The sequence below is a fragment of the Martes martes genome, assembly GCF_963455335.1.
Source record: "Martes martes genome assembly, chromosome: 4".
Taxonomy (NCBI): domain Eukaryota; kingdom Metazoa; phylum Chordata; class Mammalia; order Carnivora; family Mustelidae; genus Martes; species Martes martes.
This window is the reverse complement of record NC_137891.1, coordinates 168,124,186-168,144,443: the sequence shown is the minus strand read 5'-3', so window position 1 is coordinate 168,144,443 and position 20,258 is coordinate 168,124,186. Positions and strand designations below refer to the sequence as shown.

Sequence of the window (20,258 nt, the reverse complement as noted above, 5' to 3'; positions counted from 1 at the left end):
AGCTAAATACATGAGTGTGTATATATATATGTATACGTGTGTATATATATATATGCAGAATATACACAAAGATATATATGTCTGTACACATGTAAGAAGATATGTTCATATACAAAAATGAACATACAGGTTTGCTCCACTACCTGAAACAGGAAACAGAGTCCCTATGGAAACTTTGGTAAGTGGAAATCGAAGTAGCAATTACTGTTCATTTATATGGAAAATTTTTAAAGCATTCCCAGATCCAAAAAAATAACCTTCCTGAGGCTTTTCTGATACCTTAGGACACATCTTGCTAACAGATGCACGCACTGAATTGAGACCAAGCACAGACGCTCCCAGACACAGTTCAGAACTATGGCATCGTGGTGCTGAGATGCTGAGGGCAGCTTGGGGGAGGGGCTTGGTGTGGCTGCTCCAGGTGAGTTCTGCCTCTGAAACTGATGTGCCCAGAAAAACAAACACAGAAAAAGAATGCCTTCTTTTCCATAAAAGCAAAAATCCTCTTTGGATTTCTTTCGGTTAGCAAAAACAGCTACTAAGGCTGGTCTTTCACAAAAGCAAAGTGGTATAAGGCAAATGCTCAAAAAGCAGGGGATATCTCTGTGTGTGTGTGTGTGTGTCTGTGTGTGTGTGTGTGTGTGTGTTGTATGCCTAAGAATAAAATCGAAGATAGAATATTTCCAGCAACCTGGGGGTGCCTGGGTGGCTCAGTGGGTTAAAGCCTCTGCCTTCAGCTCAGGTCATGATCCCAGAGTCCTGGGATCGAGTTCCGCATCGGGCTCTCTGCTTGGCAGGGAGCCTGCTTCCTCCTCTCTCTTTGCCTGCCTCTCTGCCTACTTGTGATCTCTCTCGCTCTCTCTCTGTCAAATAAATAAATAAATAATCTTAAAAAAAAAAAAAAGAATATTTCCAGCAACCCAGAAGGCTCCCTCACACCCTTCTCTTAGGGGACAGTCCTCTACCCAGAAGTAAGGATTCCCCTGACTATCAACACTGATTAATTTTGCTTGTTTTGGACTTCCATGCATAAATGGAATCATAAAGTTTGCATGTAACATCATTTTGGGTCTGCTTCTTTTTCTCAGCATTCCCTCTGTGAGACGCATTCGCATTTCTGTATTTAGCATTAGTTTGCTCTTTTTCATTGCTGTGTAGTGTTCTGCAGAATACATGTGAATTTATTATTATTTCTATGGTTGATGGACTTTTGGAATGTTCCCAGTTTGGGCCTCCTGTAAAGAAACTTCGAATATTTTGTATATTTTTAAAAAATATTTTATTTATTGGACAGAGAGAGACCGTAAGAGAGGGAACACAAGCAGGGGGAGTGGGAGAGGGAGAAGCAGGCCTCCTGCAGAGCAGGGAGCCCGATGCGGGGCTCGATCCCAGGACCCTGGGACCATGACCTGAGCCAAAGGCAGACACCTAACAACTGAGCCACCCAGGCCTCCCTGTACATTTTTTAAAAAGTAAGCTCTATGTCCAATGTGGGGCTTGAACTCAGGACCCCAAGATCAAGAGCCACGTGCTCCACTGAGTGAGCCAACCAGGCATGTCTCTCGGTGGACATACTTCTGTTGGGTATTTCTTATTTCTGTTGGATACATTCTCAGAAGGGGAATTACTGAGTCATAGGGTACGTGTATTTTAGCTTTAGTCAATGCTGCCAAATAGTTTTTCCAAGTGATCTTACCAATTACAACCCCACGAGATAGAATGGGAATTCCAGCTGTTTGACATCTTCAAAAACACTGGGCATTGCCAGTCTCTTTAGTTTTCACCACACTAGGGAGGAGGAGTAGAATCTCATGTGGTTTCAATTTTCATTTCTTTGGTAATGAGCGGTGTTGAGGACTTTTCTTATGCTTGTTGGTCGTTTGGATACCTTTCACGTGTGTACGTGTGTGTGCGTGTGCGCGCGCATGTGTGGGTAAGGCTGTACATTTGACCAGCATTGTAATACAGCGGCTTGTATGCTCAAGATTTTATTTTCGGTTTATTGAACTAAAATTGGACTAAACTAATTTATATTGGTTCCTTCATCTTTCTGGCTGAAGGAGATGAGAGATTCTGTATAGTTTAGTCATAGAAAGTTCTGACTCTGTGGCCAAGTCTTATGCCAACAAATTATGACTCTCAGCTTGCCATTTTATTCCTCTAAATTCTCTAGTACCCTTATTAGAAGTTACTCCACCCCAATGCTTGTTTTCCTCGTGCCTTTTGTGTCATTCCACTGTAGGAACATTGGGTCCCTTACTTTCAGGGCAATTCATTCCAGCTGACAATAGAAATAATTTAATTAACAACTATCTCACCACTACACACCATGGCCACCAGAATCAGTTTTATAATATTAGCTGGCTCTTATTGCCTTCAGGTCAGCCTGATAGAGCCTGGGTCATACTCACACATCCTGGCTGCAAGGGAGTCTGGGAAAGTCCGTTTCTTGCTTTCACGCGACACAGGTGTTCAAAGATGCTGAGCATCCACCAGACATAACAAACAGCCGCTCTAGGGCCCACATTTTGGTTTTTAAGACAAAAAGTGTTAGAATCTCTGGTTTAGATGATCTCTAAGGCCCTAAAATGCCAACATTATCGTTATCATTAACTAGTTTAATGAGTTCTTAACCAGCGTCGTGAATGCACTAGGCTGTAGGCTTTCCATGCATTATCTCATTACTCTCCATGATCCTATTAAGTAGATTCGATTACTATGCTGCCTCTCTGTGCCTTGGTTTCATTGCCTATAAAATGGGGATAATAACCATAACTACATCCATAAGGTTTTGCGAGTACTCGGTGGCTTGCTCTGCCTGGCAAGGGGCATAGTGGTGAGTAAGTCCTTGATAAATAGTGACATGATCTTTACCATCTCCGTCACCTCCATTTGGCACATTAAATTCTGTGTGTGTAGTCACTGGGTTATGCTGCTTTTTATTTATTTTTTAATTTTTTTGAAAGATTTTGTTTGTTTGTTTGTTTGAGTGGTAGGGGGAGAGCAGAGGAAGAGGGACAAGCAGACTCCACTGCTGAGCACGGAGGCTGACCTGAGGCTGGACCTCACGACCCTGAGAACATGACCTGAGCCAAAACCAAGAATCAGATGCTTAACTGACTGAGCCCCCCAGGCACCCCCTATGCTGCCTTTTAATTCCTAGAAACAGAGGCTGGGAGGTTACCAGAACTGGGTTCAGATTCCTGCTCTCTGTCTGTCGGTCACTGTGTGACCTTGGGTGAGTCTTTTCATCTCCTTGAATAGAATGGGAATATTAAGTCTTCCTCTGTGCACTCTGGTTATCTATAGATCTATGGCTTTCACAACACTGGGGATTACTTGAGGAAAGAGAGCCTGTTTTACTCATCTTTCAGATCTTCCAAGGACCATCATAATTGTTGGGTACTGGTGATTCATTCCAACCATACCTCAGAAGGACCCAGGATGCAAGCCCTACAGGGAGGGCTGGTGGGATGTCCTTGGGGCTGGATGCTGTGTTTGTCATGGTGCCTGATAAATCCTGCACTCATCCCCAGGCTAGGAGGCAAGGCACAGAACATGGAGCCCCAGGGGAGACCCCATGCTGACCATCGGGATCCACATTCTGCTGTCTGTCAGAGGAGCTTGGGGTAGATGTGCACCACGCCACTCGCTCACCATGTGTCCTCTAACTCATGGGGTGACATGTGGTGAATTTCTCTGGCCTTTGTTTCTCCACTGGAAAACCACAGGGTTCAATGAATGGAAATCAGATGGGAATGTTTGACACAGAAAAGGACAGACTCAAGGACATATTGACACAAACTTCATGTCCGAAGGGTTTCTGTGGGACTTCTCTTGTCTAAGCAGTTCAGCTCTGCCCAGACTTGCTGCCTTTCTTCAGTAAAGCAAAAGCGCACACTTCAGCAGACCCAGGCTCTTCTGAAACCAGGTTGATCCCAAGAAGTGATTGCGTGGTTGTAGCCTCACTCCAAACGATCTACCAAAGGGTGATTTCCAGTCTCCTACTGAAGTTTGGTAAGACTTCGTTTTCTTCTCCGGCTTTCTTTCTCTCCTCTCATTTTCTGGTGTTGTGGAGCCTCAGCAGCTGACCTGGTTGGTCCTAACCAAATGATTCCTGGAAGAAACAGGAATCATGATTTCAGCATCCTCCAGGGTGGCAGAAGGGCGTTTCTGGCAAAGGGAGCAACCGTGCCTGGGAGAACAAGTCGCTGTGGCTTAGGAGAGAGGGTCAGGGATAACCTGGGTGGTGTCTGCAGCTGGAGAGATGAGGAGAAGGACAAGGAGCCTCAGGGCTGTGTACGTGGTAGGAAAAGGGAGGCTGGCAAAGGAATGGAATGGAACGTCTTTCCCTCTTCAAGTGTCTAGTTGGGTCTAGATCAGGTCTAGATCAGGTGATCGTCTTATTAGAGGGGCTCTTTGGGCTCTGGACGCCACACTCTGCCCCTCTCTCTTCATGCCTGTAATACTAGGCTAATACTCGACATGGATCAGCTTTGAGAAGGCTGGGAAATTCCTGTCTCCCATCATTGGTCAGTGACATTCCTTTCTATCCCTCCAGGAGCCAGGCTCCTTCCCCACCTCTAAGTCTTTGCCCCAGCTGCCACCTGCATCTGGAATGTTCTTCCCTGGTGCTTGGCCTGGTTGGCTCCTCAAGGGTCCAGTTAAAAGTCTTTACTTCTAAAAGGACTCTGACCCCCTGTGCTCATCCTAGGCCTCCTGGCCTCCAGATTCCTTCTCTGTCCCTCCCTGTCTCTGTTTTGTCCCCAGGGGGCTGGCTTCCAGCAGAGACCAGCCACTGGGGGGCCTGGCAGGAGACTGGGAGGCCCTGAAGGAGTCAGGGTATGTTTCCCTCTCCCCTCTGTCCCAGGAATCTTCCTAGGTAGGGGCTCTGTGTCTGGGCTTCCAACTTCCACACAGAGACCCTGGTTTGGGGGAACACCCTTCTTCCTTTGGAGACAACTTCCTGCTAGGATCTGCTTGCATCACTCTCCCCTGTTGTTTTTTTTCCCCTGGTGAGACCCTAATCGATATCCCTCCCAAGCTAACCGTACCCCCAAATTCTTGCTGAATTCAAAGGACACAGAGATTTTCTCTTTGAGCTGCCGGGGATCTCAGGGTGGGCCTGCAGCAGCTAGGACAGTGGCCGACACAGGAAATGCTCACTTGATTTTAAAGGAAGAAATGAATGATCTGGGGTGGGGGTGGGGGGGTTGACCTGCCGCTGGGCCGCATGTATGGGGTGGGCAGCGGGAGCCAGTGAGTGATGGGGCACAGGCTTTGAGCCACAGGCCCCGTTCCTGTCCAGACATTTCACGCACACTGCACGCTCTTCTTCTTTAAAACGGGGCCAACTCTGCTTTCCTGAGAGCCGTCTACAAGCCTAAGTGGCACAGATGTACCCAGTGCAGTGCTAGGTGCAGGGGAGGGAGTCAGTCAAGGGCAGCCCCTTGGGCTCATGCCCCAGCTTTCTGACCGCAGAGGGCAGGGGTGGACAGCAAGGTAGCCCCTGACACCGTCCCCCATGCCAGGTCGAGTTGGAGCAGGAGCTGGGCCTGGGCATGGCCCCCTCCCAGTTCATCTACACCAACCCTGTCTCCCACAACCCGTACGCTGCCCGCCACAGGGTGCAGCTCCTGACCTTCAACAGTGAGAAGGAGCTGATCAAGGTGGCCCGGCACCACCCCAAGGCCAGGGGAGACCAGCAGGGCAGTGCAGGCAGGTGGGGGGGGGGCGCAAAGGACAGCAAGCCTAGGGCCCTGGCCTGTGGAGCTGGGCCCCTGCAACCAGAAGAAGGCGATCCTATGGGTGACCCAGGAGAGGCTCAAGCAGCAAAATATAACCATTTGGGTGAGTCGGCCCACTGCCTCCCTGATGCACCTGTGTGCCGAAGAAACATTGCTTGTATCTGCATAGGCACTGGGCAGAACCTGGCATTAGGAGGTCTAGGGTCAGGCGACCTCACGGAAAAAGCACTCGCACTGGAGTCTGAGAGACCAGCACGACCAGTGCTTGTGTTTCAGATTCCTGGGCACATGCTGTGTGCTCTTGGGAAAGTTGTTTAACATCTCTGATCCTATAGCATGGCGCCCTACAGGAGTTTTTACAATTTTACAATGATAATTATATATATTATATATATAATTATATAATGATCGTTATATTTATAAATGCATCACTTTCTGCTTTTTGTTGCCTGGGCAGAAGTCTCTAAGGGGTGAGTGTTTTCGTTCCTTGGGACTCAGTTCCGAAGAACTAAGCAGGGGCCAGTGGGGAGGTGGAGAGAGATTGGGGGTGGGGAGGCAGGTGAAGCCTCCAGACCTCGGGGCTCATGTGTCTAAGAACCCCTGGCATCTTTCCCACCCTCTCCCAGGCTGGTCCTCCAGCTGTGGACCCAGGACAGTGAGAGCATGTTCCCCCTGAGCGCCTAGTTCGGGGACACCCTGGAGGTATGGGAACATCTGCTCAAGTCAGCCAGGGCCCTAGGGTTGGCTGTGGTTGGAGCCAGGTGAGAGGGCTGGTTTTCCTTGCGTGGGAAGCAAGGGTCCTGGGGTTCACGGCCAATCTCTAGTCTTTGCCCTCTGGTCAGCCGTGGCCCCTCTGGGACTCAAGATGCTTCATTTGTCCCCGGCAAAGAAGCTGGGTGTTATCGGGGACTAGGGCAGGGCGAGCAAGGCACCCGCCTTGGGTGAAAAATGTAAGGGGATGCAAAAAAAACTTAGGACTCTAGATAGATAACATCGTGATTTTGATTTTAAAAATCAAAATTAGTGCAAAAAATCCACGACGAGGAAAATATCAAAATTTTAAATAAAGACAGGATTGGAATTCCTGACTTTTCCTTTTGCCTTGGGGTGTACTCACTGTTACCAATTTTGCCTTTATTTAAAATTCAAAATTTTACTCGTTGGGGATGTTTTTGCATCAATTTTCCTTCTTAAAAATATCGTATTAAATGCTATTTATCTTGATCGCTCAGTATTTTGGCACCCCCTTAAATTCTGCACCTGAGCTGAGGGCCTCCCCTGCCTTGAGTTACCTGGTCCGGATTAGTTCCTCAGCCCTCCTATCTGCGGGAGTGGGGTGGGGGGGGGCCTGGGATTTGGGGTTCTGATCACAAGAGCCCTCTAAGGAGGGAAAGGGGAAGCCTGCAAGGGGGGTGGGGGACTGGGAGGCAGCAGCAGAGAGAAGTGACTGCCGCAAGACCATGAGCCCCCCAACTGGAAGCCACACAGGCGATGTATGCATCTCCGGGGACACCCACGCGTATGTCCAGGGGTGTGTCTCTGTGTGGGCGCTGCAGTCACGTGTCCCTCTGTGTGTATCTATGCTGGTTTCCACATTTTACCCATGCTGGCGTTTTATAATGCCCCCCTTCTTACTGACCCTTATGTACCCGTGTGTGTTTCTCCACAGGTCACGTGACCTGCGTCCAGCACCCCCACCCCCCCCCCCAACGTGGGCTAGAAGGGCCAGATGGCGGGTACCTTCACCCAGGCCCTGGCTCACTGCCGGCGCCGATTCGAGATGGCAGGGGCCTTCAGGCACGATATGAGCCTCCTGGACGTCAGAGGGGCTTCCCCGAGAGGAGGGCTGCAAGCCTAAATTTGAGGAGGTCAGAGTGGAGGAGGAGAGGGAGCCTGGGCTGGGGTCGGGGGAGTGTGCGCCTTTGCTTGCAGGTAGGGGGAGCTGTTGTAACGTGCATGAATCACATGCATCCTTGTAGCTGGGATTTGTCTTTGTTGAGAGGTCTTTGTCTGACTCTATGCACATGGCCCCCATGCACATGTGAGCACTGTGAGCCTCTGGCCCCCTGTCTTTAGACATGTTACTTGCTGTCCTTGGTTAAGCTCCAGTCAGGTAGAAGTTCGCTATGCCCCGAATCCAGGGAACATCCCATCTTTGCTGACCATGTGTTGATTTCAGTGATTCCAAATTCAGACACCTCAGAGTGTCACAACCTGTGCACTTGCTGTGTGTCCTTGGGCAAGTGACTGCCCCTCTCTGGGCCACAATTTCTGTTTCCTCCCTAGTAGAATGGGGATGATAATACCTCCCCACAGTGCTATCATGAGAAGGAAGGGCGATGGTGCAGGTAAAGCCCCCTCATAGGGGCTGGTCATATCAGGGTCTGGGTCTGTCCCTGCAGATGGTAAGTGTGATCAGTGCTGTCATGGCCCAGGACTTCCCCGTGGGGAGCAGCGTCGAGATCACTGCAGAGCTGGGACACTTCTATGCGGAGTCTGTCTGCATGGCTGCTGTGAATATCATTGCCAAGAAGGCTGTGCTGGAGTCTGGTGGGTGGGCCAGCCCTGGGGTGGGGAGCGCACTGTGCAGACATCTGGGGGAAGAGGATGGACAGAGAGTCTGGGCTCCACCCCCGGTACCTAATTAGCAATTAGCGAGAGACAAACTGTGATTCGGGTATAAGAATGAACCTGTTAGCATCACTGTTGTGTCATTCTCAAGTAGACTGGGAGGGAGAGAACCAGGACAAAGTCTTCACCATTCCTGAGCAGCCCATGTATTTAAATCGCATTTGTGGAGGAAAAGTCACAGAATATAGCTCGTGAGGCCACAGACACTACTGTGCTGCCAACAAGCATCTGAAATTCTTCCAGCAAGTGCTTTCTGACAGGTGCAGATTCTTAAAACGAAAAATTCACTGAGTCCATGCAAATTCTTACAACAAATATAGGAAGGCAATATTGTTGTTGTGGCCTGAAGGTTAAGGGTGACATCTAGAGGGTAATAGGAAACTTTTTGACAATTGAGTTTCCCCATGATGGGAGAGTTAATTAATTGTTATTTTGCAGCAGGAGTGGGGTGGGGTGGCTGTTCTCACGTGAACTACGCAGAAACTCAATTTCATGATGAAATGGAGAATGCGGATAGATCTCCCCACTCTATTCTGTGGCTTCGAGATAACTGACACATAAATATTTATAAATCCCGTTAATCTCCTCCCTTATCCTTGTGACAGGCGCTGGCCCACAGCTTTTAATCCCAAGGGTGCTTGTGTCGACTGGTTTCATTTCCCCACAAAGTGTGTAGTTAAAGAACATTGTGACACGCGGCACGGGATTTTAGCCATCGGTTAACAGAAGTCCAAGTTATAAGTATTTGGGGCTTATTATTTTTATTTCCACAATAATAAGAGCTGATAATAATTATCTATTCTGTGTGAAATACCTATCTTGTCTCATTTCTGCTTGACAATCCTGGGGGATAGTTTTGAGTCATTCCCATGTTACAGGTGGAAATACTGAGGCTCAGGGAGAGGAAGGGATTTGTCCACATGGCACGGCTAGTTGGGGTGCAGCGGGGCCCCCCCATCTGCGTGGCTGAAACGTTGGTGCCCTCGCTGAGCTCTCAGCCTCCAGGATGTCGTGGCGAAGTGGCTTAGGACACCTGGGTCTGGGGTTGCGGGAGTCAGGATCAGTAATGGCAGCTGGGAGAGAGGGGAGGAGATGCGGTGACTGACACCAGGGAAAAGATGGTGGGGAGAAGACCCAGAGGAGGAAAAAAACAATATTCAGAAAGATGTAAGCATCTAACTGGTACCTGGGATGCCTGTGTGTAATCCTGAGTTTAGATTCAAGAAAGCAATATTCTGGGGGCGCCTGGGTGGCTCAGTTGGCTAAGCAGCTGCCTTTGGCTAAGGTCATGATCCCAGGGTCATGATCCCAGGGTTCTGGGATCGAGACCCACATTGGTCATCCCTACTCAGCAAAGAGCCTGCTTCTCCCTCTCCCTCTGTCTGCCGCTCTGCTTACTTGTTCTCTCTCTGTGTTAAATAAATAAATAAAATCTTAAAAAAGAAGAAGAAGAAGAAGAAGAAGAAGAAGAAGAAGAAGAAGAAAGCAATATTCTGTGGACTAAGTGACTGTGAAGAAACTGGCCTGGTTGTAGGACATGGGCACCATCCTGAAGGGAGAAGTTTTTACTTACAGTTCCCTAGAAACAGGGGACCTGGGGTGCCATGCAGGGATTGTGGGGGAAGCACTGGTCGGGGGAAGGCAGGGGCAGAAGAAAGGAGGGAGCAAAAAGCCAGAGTGGGATGCTCCAGTGTGGTTTTCAAGGGCAGGAGGGGGCGAGGCAGGTAAGCCAGCTGGGCAGAGGGGAGAGCGGGAACCCAGAGGACAGACCCCAACCTGGCATGGGGTCAGGAAGATTCCTGGAGCAGAGAGCAGGAGTTCTCCTGCACCGGGCCGTGGATCGGAGCCGCTCCCAAGGGTTCTGCCCTGGGGTGTGGATCATCAGTGCTGACACTGGCCACGCGCCCCTCAGGGCTCTCCACTCCCAGGAGGCCACCAGAAGCTGGTGTACTACCTCAATGATGGTCACTATGGCATCTTCCGCATCTTCCTCAGGGAGTCTGTCCCCAGGATGCCCATTGTGGTGAAGGTAAGGGGGCCCCGTGTGGCTCAGGTACTCCTGGTCTCTGAGGCCACTGTGTGCAGCCCCCAGTCCTGAGAGGCAGGGGTCGCCATGGCCAGGTGGGGAGGGGAAGGAGCTCAGAAGGGTGCCATCCCACGTGCGTGTCCAGGGACACTCACACAGGTGTCTGTGTGCACCTGCTCCTGCACGTCGGTGGGGGGCTGCCGATGTACACCGGTGTGGGTGGGGTGTGTGTGCAGACTCGTGGGTTTGCAGGTGCGCGTGTGCATCTGTTTGGCTCTGTGTGTGTTTCCATGTGCATCTCTGCATGCATGCATTGTGTTTCCAGAATCCTTGACTGCTGGCGGTGCAGGAGTCTTAGGGAGGAGAGATTCTCAAACTTGGCTGCACATTAGATCACCCGGGGAGCTTTAAGAGACACTAATGCCCAGGCAGTCCCCCAGACAGCTGAAATCAGAATCCCACGGGGAGTTGAAAGCCTGGCATCTGTCCTTTGTGGAAACTGCCCAGGTGATTCCAATGGGCCACCTAGTGTGAGGCCAGTATGTTGAGTTATGGTTGAATAAAATCTTCCTGTTGTGTAGGGGAAAGCTGAGATCCCATCTGTGCCTGCTCCTGTGAATGGACAGGGCGGGGCTGTGTCACTAGACTATTAACCCCATGAGGGCAGGGTTGAGAATGGTGCCTGGCACACAGGGACCCCTCCCTCATTGGTCACGGTGGGGTGGCTGATAAGTGTCCCTGCAGGAGGGCCCCCACTGAGGTCTTGCAGGCACGCCCTGCCAGCCCAGAAGTGGGCTGGGGTGACCCCCTGGGGCTCTCCCTTCTCTGAATCCCTGCTCTTTGCTCCTGCAGGAGTTCTGCTCAGAGCCGCCCTTCTTCCCCTGTACCCTCTACGGGCCCACGTGTGATGCCTTTGATGAGCTCTTCCCAGGGGAGCCGTGGATGCCCGAGCTGGATTTGGGTGACAGACTCGTCTTCCCCTGCACGGGCGCTTACGCCTCCACCATGAGCTCCACCTTCAACGGCCTCCTGCCCGCCGCTGTCTGCTGTGCCCTGGAACCTGAGCTCAGGTGTCCGGATGGGGAGAGCAGGGGCAGGGCACTGTGGGGATCACATCAGGATCTGCATTTGGCAAGGAGAATATGGCTAAGCTCTGTGGTCCCAGACCCAAGAAATACCCTCCTCCCCCAACGGGCCCCAGCAAAGCCCAAAGTGCCCACTGTAGCTGCTCCCCCGGGGTTAGCCCAAGGTAGCCCCCCTGGGTGGCTCTGCAGCTCTGAGATGTGCACGCCCTTGGGGGCAGAATCAGGCTGCCCCTTGGCCCCAGCTGACCCTCGGTCTCTTGGCCAGGCCCCTACTCGGCTCTGTCCGTGACTGCTGCCCAGTTTCCTTCTCAGATGTCCATCCCCTTCCCTACCAGTTTCAGCGTTCCTAAAGGCTCGGCCCCAGGGTTGCCTCTCTGTCCAAGCTAGGGCTCAGCCTCCGAGGTGGGGAGGGGGTGGGGAGCTCTAGAACCTTCCTTTACTAGCACATCCCTTCCACAGGAGCCTGCTGGGGACAGCACCTTAGGTTGGCAGGTGGACGCAGAAGTGCTCCAGACGCCTTGGTAAGCCACGTGGGGAAACTAGGGGTGGAGGGTGGGGGACACAAGGGTTTGGGTGCTTCTGAGTGTGATGAGGCAACTTTCAAGGTTCAGAACCAGTTTTCTCCCCAAACGAGCCGATTAAAGTCAAGGTTACCTCCTCAGGCAGCCGCCCCCATGCTCCCTGCTCCTTACCCCCCAGGCCCTGGTCGGGGAGGGCTGACAACCTTGTGCCCTGACAGCAAGTACCCCCACTCCAAAGGCCATGTCCTGGACGTGAGGCGACCTGCGCCGACCAGGACCTTCTTTTCGTTCAGTTAGTGACCTCTGTGCCGCTGCAGGAAGGTCTGCGTGAGCTACGGCACCCACGCTCGTGGTGAGAGCACTGGGTCAGACAGGCCTGGAGTGAGTCGAGGCTCCAGCACATTCCCGCAGGGGTGTCAGTGCCTCAGTTTCCCCTCGGATCGTAGTATCCCCCTCACAGGGTTGTTGAGAGGAGTAAGTCCAACAATGCAAACCCTCACGCAAGGTCAGTTCGTGTCCGGGGCCCTGCCTCTGGCTGCCGCTGGTCCCAGGCTGGCCCACTCGGAACCCGGCCCCCCCCACCGCCCCAGAGTCTGGGGGTCCTTAGGAAGCAGGCATAGCCCCTGGCCACACAGCTAATGGGCCAGCACTGTGGGGCGCAGACCTGGCCGAGGCTAGAAGCCCCCAGGCTGGGAGGATGGAAGGACGAAGTGTGAAAACAACCAGCTCCAAGGCAGGGCGGATGGCACTGCGTGTCCTCTAGGCATGCTCGAGCTTTAAAAACAGTATTTGGGGAGTTCTGAGCTCAAAAGGAAAAGGAGTCCTGCAGGGAAGGAGGTTGGCAGAGGCGAGGGTGGGGACATGTGGGGGTAACTACCCACATTCCTCTGGCAAGTGAGGGCCCAGAGACCAAAGCCCCCCGCCTCCTGTGTCCTTGTTAAGCTTCTCCCAAGGAGACGTTCCCTGGTCCCCGGCCTCTGCGAGGGTCCTCCCCGTCCGCCAGAGTCAGCCCCACCCCTCTTGCCGCTGCTTCCTCAGCTGGGCCAGTACCTGATGAATCTCGCAGCACCCCTGGACTCCGGAGAATTGTCCCCCAGATATATGTGAGAAGCCATGGGCTCTGGGACCACCGCAGGAAGCCAGGGGCTCAGACAGCCTTCGGCCTGTTCCCAACTCATCTCCTCCCAGTGCCTGAAAACGGGGGGTAGAAACATCCACCCCAACCACCCCATCCCCCAAAGCATCTGGAAGCACAAACTTAAGTGGGCTTTTGGGAAAACGAAAAGTTGTATTCAGATGCAAGAGATGTGGTTATGTCTTGTGTCTTGTGTTTTGTGTTTTGCCCTCTGATGCTGTAAGTGTGGTTTCCCATCCATTTGTCTCTCCCTACCCGCTGACCCGTCCCTCCCGCCATCCCTCCCGCCATCCCTCCCTCCATCCCTCCATCCCCGCATCCATCCACCCATCTACCCATTCACTCAGCAGAAATCTGAGGGCCTAGTATGTGCCCGGCACTGTTCTAGACACAGGTAACACATGCTAGAAACCCAGGCTCATGGAGCTTACCTTCCAGTGGGGATAAGAGGCAGCATAAACAAGCACATGCATATGTAACAAAGTACGTTCTGTGAGGAAAGATAGAGCAGAGCCAGAGGGTAGTGGATAAAGAAAGAAAGGCAATTTTAGGCGGAAGGACCAGCTGCGGCCAGTATGCAGGGGAGCAGGGGAGCAGGGGAGCCGAGACCTGAAGGCAGAGACTGAGAGGCCGTGTGGTGGCTGGGTCAGAGTCCCAGGCATAGCGAACCACAAGTTCAATGCCACGGATGGAGACTGTTTAAAAAAAAAAAAAAAAGGTCAGGGGGCCGCATGTGGGCAAGCAGAGGGAGTGAGGGGAGGTGCCCAGAGAGGAGGCAGGGGGAAGACTGGCGCGGGGGGGGGGGGGGCGGTGCTTTGTCAGGCTTCGTGGTAAGGTAGGGCTTTGACTTTGTTGTGAGCTGGAGGGGAGGCCCTGGAGGGTTTGCACAGGTCCGTGCAGCGGGAATGCGGGGACAATCCTGGAGGCTCCTGCCACTTCGGGGAAATGATGGGCGGTCAGGGTGTGGGTGGTGAGAAGTGGCCGGTTCAGGGCAGGGTGGACAGGTTGTGTCAAGAGGATCACCAGGTACCTGGGGCAGAGAGAGAAGTCAAGGACGACCCCAGCGCTTTCGGCCCCAGCGGCTGGTACACAACCAGGGACGCTGCAGAGGAGAAGCAGACCCGGAGGCGTGAAAATGGAGAGCTCGGCTTTGACCCGTCAGGCTGGAATGGTCCGTTCCTCCTCTAAATGGAGTCAACACACAAGCCCTGGGTTCAGGGCCAGGTCTCAGTGCGGGGGATACGAACATGGCAGCATCGGCACTCCCAAGACTTTACACCCCGGGACCTCCCAGGCCAACCAGGGAGCGAGCGTGGCCAGAGAAGACACGAGGCACAGGGAACAAGGGAAGAAGCATTTCCAAGAGGCAATGCCCGACTGTCAAATACTGCCCAGAGGGGGTCAGGTGAGGGCTGAGGGTGGGATTGGGACAGGGAGGTCACTGGTGGTCACCAGAGGCTTGGTGCGCGGAAAGGGGGAGGTTGGTAGAAGTGGGGTCCAGAGAGGGAGGGTGCGGGCCCGGACTCCAGGGAGCTGCGTCTGACTTGGCAGCGGCGGGAAATGGGAAAGTGGCTGGAAGAAGAGCCGGCGCCGGGTCAGGAGGTTTATTTTAAGACGAGAACTATTACAGCTTGTTCGTGGTCTCCCGGGGACGCCCGCTAGCTAGCAGGGAAGATAAGTAAGATGCGGAAGAGAGATGACCGTTTCAAGAGCTGAACCTCGAACCTCGAACCTCGAATCTCGGGTGGGTGGGAGCTCAGACAGTGCACCCCGGGGGACCGGGGGAGGCCGGGCAGGTCCTTGGGAGAAAGTGGAGCTCTCTTCTGATGGGTTCTCTTTTCTCAGTGAAAAAAGAAATAAGGTCAGGCCTGCGAGGGTGGGGGCCTCGGTGTGTTGAGGAGAGGGGCAGAGATGGGAAAGTCAGAAGAGCAGGAGAGTGAGTCGGCCAGTGAAATGGGGTCTGATCACCAGCACGGGGGCCCACCCAAGGTTTGTGGGAGTCACTCTAGAGCGAGGCTGATGTGTGGCGTGTCTGGTCTTCAGCCTCGTTCAGCTGCGTGGACTCAGATGAGCTGGAGAATGAGGAGCTCGTGGGGGTCTCTGCAGGCCCAGGCTCCAGCGGGCTGCCCCAAAGCCCCTGCGGTCCTCAAAGCCCTTTCGTGACCCCCCATACTGTCCTTCCACAGCCATATGTGCTGTGAGACTCAAAATGACTCCGTGAGCTCACGATGATGCCCACTTTAGAGAAGTGGACAAACCAGGGGCACCAGGAAGGAGCGGCAGAGCTGGTATTGGGATCCACACGCTGGGTCAGTGTTCTCCCTTCGGGGCGGCAATGGGTGTGCATGCTATGTTTAAGAAAGTTTAAGAAAAAAAAAAAAAAAGAACGTTTAAGTAAGTCTTGCATCCCAGAGGGTGAATATAAGCAAGGTTGACAGGTGGGGGGGGGTTAAACCTCAGGTGTTCCACGCCCTGTCGCCCAGGTGTTGTCATGTTCAACTGTAGTGACTTGCTGCCCCCCACTGGTCACTGGAGGTATTGCACAAGACTAAGCCGTGCCTGGTATGCTTCGCCCACTAGGGATTCACTGTCTGGGTTCAGCAACACCTTGTTGAAAGGATCAGGTAGGAGTTCTCACCCTGAGCCTCCCCACTGCTCCTCCTGAGAAAACGGAAGTCAAGAGAGGTGACTTTAAAATTCCATCTTCACTTGCGTACTCTATCCGCTCAGGTGCTCCTTCATTAAGTATTCATGGAAGACAGTGTTTAGGCACTGGGAGTCAGCAGGAGATAAGGCAGGAGAGAGCATTGCTCTCCTAGAGCTGCCATCTGCAGCCGGGGTGGAGGGAGGCAGATACTAAATAGTAAACAAATCAAAGGAGAAACGGTGATGGGTGCTGTGAAGAAATTAATAGAAAGAGTGGCTGGAGAGGACGGATGGGAGATGACATTTGAGGAGAGAGACCTGATGGTTGGGAGTGTCCGTAGAGATCCTGCAGGAAGAGAGGAACAGCACACAAGGGCCCCGAGGCTCTGCGAGATTTGGGCAGCTTTCAGAGCCCCGTGTCGCCCAGCCCCTGAAAAGTGCAGCAGTCAGAGCCAAATGTTGGCGGGAGGATCATGCCATTGACCTGCTCTCTGTGAGTCCATAGCCCCTCGCAGCCCTCCCTTACACAGCTGACCACTCCATCCCTGGAGCTCCTCCTCTCTTGGCTTATGTGACACCAACCCCCAGGGGCAGGAAAAGCTAGGATTATTCTCCTGTGACGATCAAAGCTTACCCTTCAACATCAAGAGGTTTCTGATTCGAAGGAACTCACTGACCTGTCCAAAGCTACAGCAGGAAATACCGGCGTGTGGAAACAAAGGTCAAAACAGACATTTCTGGGAACTAGGACAGGAGCATGCAGGAGAGAGATGGTGGAAGTGTATTCAGGCTTATTTGTAGCTGCTGCTGAGTGATAAGTGTATTTGTGATCCTGTCTGCAGCTAATAGTGAGCCACTCTTGCAAATGTGTTAAGTGGCTAAGTTTTTGTTTTGTTTTTTAAGTGACTAAGTTTTTTAACATGTTTAAAATGGATATTTACAGATGCCTGGGTGGCTCAGTCAGTTAAGCATCTGCCTTCGGCTCAGGTCACGATCTCAGGGTCCTGGGATCGAGTTCCACATCGGGCTCTCTGTTCAGCGGGGAGTCTGCTTCTCCCTCTCACTCTCCCTCTCTGCTCGCTCCCTCTCTCTCAAATAAATAAATAAATAAATTTAATTTAAAAAATAAAATGAATATTTACAAGTTTGTATACATAGTATGAGCATGCCTTCTTCCGATCCTATGAGTGGTGTTTCAAGGAATAATAAATTTTTGGAAGCAAAATAAGTCCCTAAAGTTGTAATTTTGACATGCTACTGGAACACTAACCCAGTCGTGTTAGCTGACATTCTCCAGGAGTTTGAATATTTCTTATAGGTTATAGTTCTTTGCCAAGCAAAATATTCCATCATTAAAAAGATGGTAATTAAAAAGAAAGGTAAGTTGTATGAAACAATGCGTACCCTAATACCCAACTTGAAGTTGTGTGTTAGGACACAGACTGAATTCAACCAGCATCAGTGCAAAATGAAATAAACCTCTCTACTTCTGAAATATTTGTCATAAAAACAAAGCCCAAGGGCAACTAATATTTTACATGTTTTAAATTTTCATTTATACTTTTAAAGAGTAAATATTCATGATAGTATAATTCCATTTTTTAAATAATTTTTATTTGGTATTTTCTCTGTGCTAACATTCCCCTTTTTAAGGTGTTTTATTGTCAAATGTCTGTATAGGGTGGAGATTGTTTTTGTGTGTTATTGAAATATAATGTCTTGTCTTATTGTGTTGGTTCATTATAATAATAAACGCATAGTTTAAACTGTTTAGACACATCGTTTTCAAACAACAAAACTCTGAAATGTGTGGTATAACCCTCTTACAGAAAAATGTTCACTTATTATTATTATGGTCAATCATTATTTTTCAAAACACATAAAGTGTTGGGGAAAATACAGCATAGTGGATGATTTAAGGAATTTCTGAAATTTTCCTGGGATTCTGATATCTCATACCCAAATCCGAAAGATTCATGTCTGTTGGGAATTTGGGAAGGCTTTTTGAAGTTCTAACATCTCTTGTCTCTGCACGCCATCCCATCCCAAGGCCACTACTCCAATGGTCAGACCTGTGTCATCTCTCTGCCCTTATGGGTCAGCCCCAGGATCCTCTTACTCACCCTCCCCGGTCTCCAGAAGGATCTTTCTAAAGTGAAAAAGGCCTGTCATTACTTTGTAAAATCCGTCCCTGACTCCCCAGCACCTTCACCAGTGTTTCCTAAAATGCATCCAGGAATGACCATAGAAAGACATCTGGGGGGTGCCTGGGTGGCTCAGTGGGTTAAAGCCTCTGCCTTCAGCTCAGGTCATGATCCCAGGCTCCTGGGATCGAGCCCCACATCGGGTTCTCTGCTCAGTGTGGAGCCTGCTTCCCTTCCTCTCTCTCTGCCTGCCTCTCTGCCTACTTGTGAAATCTGTCAAATAAATAAATAAAACATTAAAAAAAAAAAGACATCTGGGAGTTTCTTAAATGTGGCGGTTTGGGGAGCCTCAAGTTTCAGACACACTGAATTAGAATTTCTGGGAGTTGAAGCCTCGGGATCTCTGCACATTTAACACATCAATTTCAACTCTATTGCAGCCCTCTACTCCTTGTGCCGTTACTGTACATTTCACTTCTACGTATGTTATTAACCTGATAGGACACTTCCATTATTGTTTTATAGCCAATTATTTTAGATTTACCCACATTTTTCCAGTGCCCTTTATTACTCCTGAAGATCTGTGCTTTCATCTGAGATCATCGTACCCCAGTCTGAAGAATTTCCTTCAATATTTCTTGTAGTACAAACCTGCCAATAATGCATTTTTCCAGCCTTTTCTGTGTACAAAAATGTCCTCATTTCATCTTAATTCTTCAAGGATTTTCCCTTACTCCTGGTATAGAATTCTAGATTAGCAGGGTTTTTTTTTTTTTTTTTCCCTCCTGAACTTTAAAAATGTCATGACATTATCTTCTGAATTCATAGTTTCTGTTGAAATGCACACCTCAATCTTATTTTTGTGCCTTCTTTTACTTAGTTTTTAAGATTTTCTCTTTGCCTCCGTTTTCAGCTGTTAACAACGATTCGTCTAAGTGTGGTTTTCTTTGTCTTTATCCGCTCAGGTTTCACTAGGTTTCTTGAATTTGTGGGTTGATATCTTTCAACATTTTTGGAAAATTATATGTTACATCTCTTCAAATATTGCTTCTGTTCCAGTTCTCTTTTCTCCCCTTCTAAGATTCCAGTCACACAAATGGTAGACCTTCTATGTCCTGCATATCTCTCAGACTTTGTTCCTGCTTTTTTTTCCCCTCGTGTTTCAGCATGGGTATTTTCTGTTGAACTGTCTTCAAGTTTGTGAATCTCGTGTTTTGTCTTGCTGTACTCTGTCTTCTGTTAAGCATGTCCAGTAAGTTCTTAATTTCAGGGGTTCTATTTCTCAGTTTTAGAATATTTAATTATTTTAAAAAATAGCTTCCACTTCTTTATTGGCAATCTCTATTTTTTATCCACTTTGTCAGTCTTTCATGTTCTTTAACATATGGTCAATATTTTAAAGTTCTGGTCTACTAACTCCAATATGGGGATCATTGTGGTTCAGACACTGTTGTCTATTTTTTCTCTTCATTACCAGTCATGCTTTCCTGCCTGTTTGTATGTCTAGTAATCTCCAGTAAATGACATTGTTCAAACTGTAAATTATCCTGATATGATGAATGTGTAGTGACATCTTATTGTGGTCTTAATTTGCATTACTAGTGAGGTTGAGCACTTTTGCATGTGTTTACTGGTCATTTGGTTTCCCTCTTTTGTAAAGTGCCTTTTTCACCATCATTTGATGAGGCTGTATTTTTCATATTGATTTGTAGGTTTATATAAATCTACATATATTCCCGATGACTTGATTCATTTATCATTATACACCTGTCCTCTCTACTCCTGACAGTTCTTCTCTTTAACCTACTTTGTCTGATATTAATATATATGTGTATTTCATTAATAGACCCAACCCACAAGATACTCCTGCTTCCCTTAACTAATTTGGAAATTACACTGTTTTTATTGTTTTACTGGTTATCTTAGAGTTTATAAGCTATACAGTTCACCCATTCAAGTCTAAAGTTAATCAACACATTTACTCCAAGACAATACAAAAACCTTTTAAAAATCTAATGACATTTACCCACCTCCTGACTTATTTATCATTTTTGCCATGTATTTTAATTCTTTTTTTAAAAGATTTTTATTTATTTGAGAGAGAGCGAGAACACATGCATGAGCAGGGGGAGGACCAAGGGGGAGAGAGAGAGAGGCAGACTCCCGCTGCAGGGAACCGGATGCTGGGCTCCATTCCAGGACTCTGGGATCATGACCTGAGTGAAAGGTGGACGCTTAACCGACTGAGCCACCCAGGCGCCCCTCATGTATTTTAATTCTATAATGTTTTCTGTTTTAAACACCACAAGACATTATCATTGTT

General features: G+C 49.7%; 1 protein-coding gene across 1 annotated transcript; it reads left to right on the top strand.

The window, feature by feature from the left end:
• Positions 1 to 5,233: 5,233 nt before the first annotated feature.
• On the top strand, positions 5,234 to 13,117 carry LOC308341730 (ornithine decarboxylase-like; the record flags this gene model as incomplete). The annotated part of the gene is made up of 8 exons (XM_080801721.1): positions 5,234 to 5,242; positions 5,532 to 5,690; positions 5,791 to 5,850; positions 8,150 to 8,297; positions 10,307 to 10,407; positions 11,257 to 11,474; positions 12,328 to 12,391; positions 13,049 to 13,117. The coding sequence occupies 8 exons, from the start codon at positions 5,234 to 5,236 to the stop codon at positions 13,115 to 13,117; spliced, it is 828 nt and encodes a 275-aa protein (XP_080657847.1).
• Between the last annotated feature and the right edge of the window lie 7,141 nt (positions 13,118 to 20,258).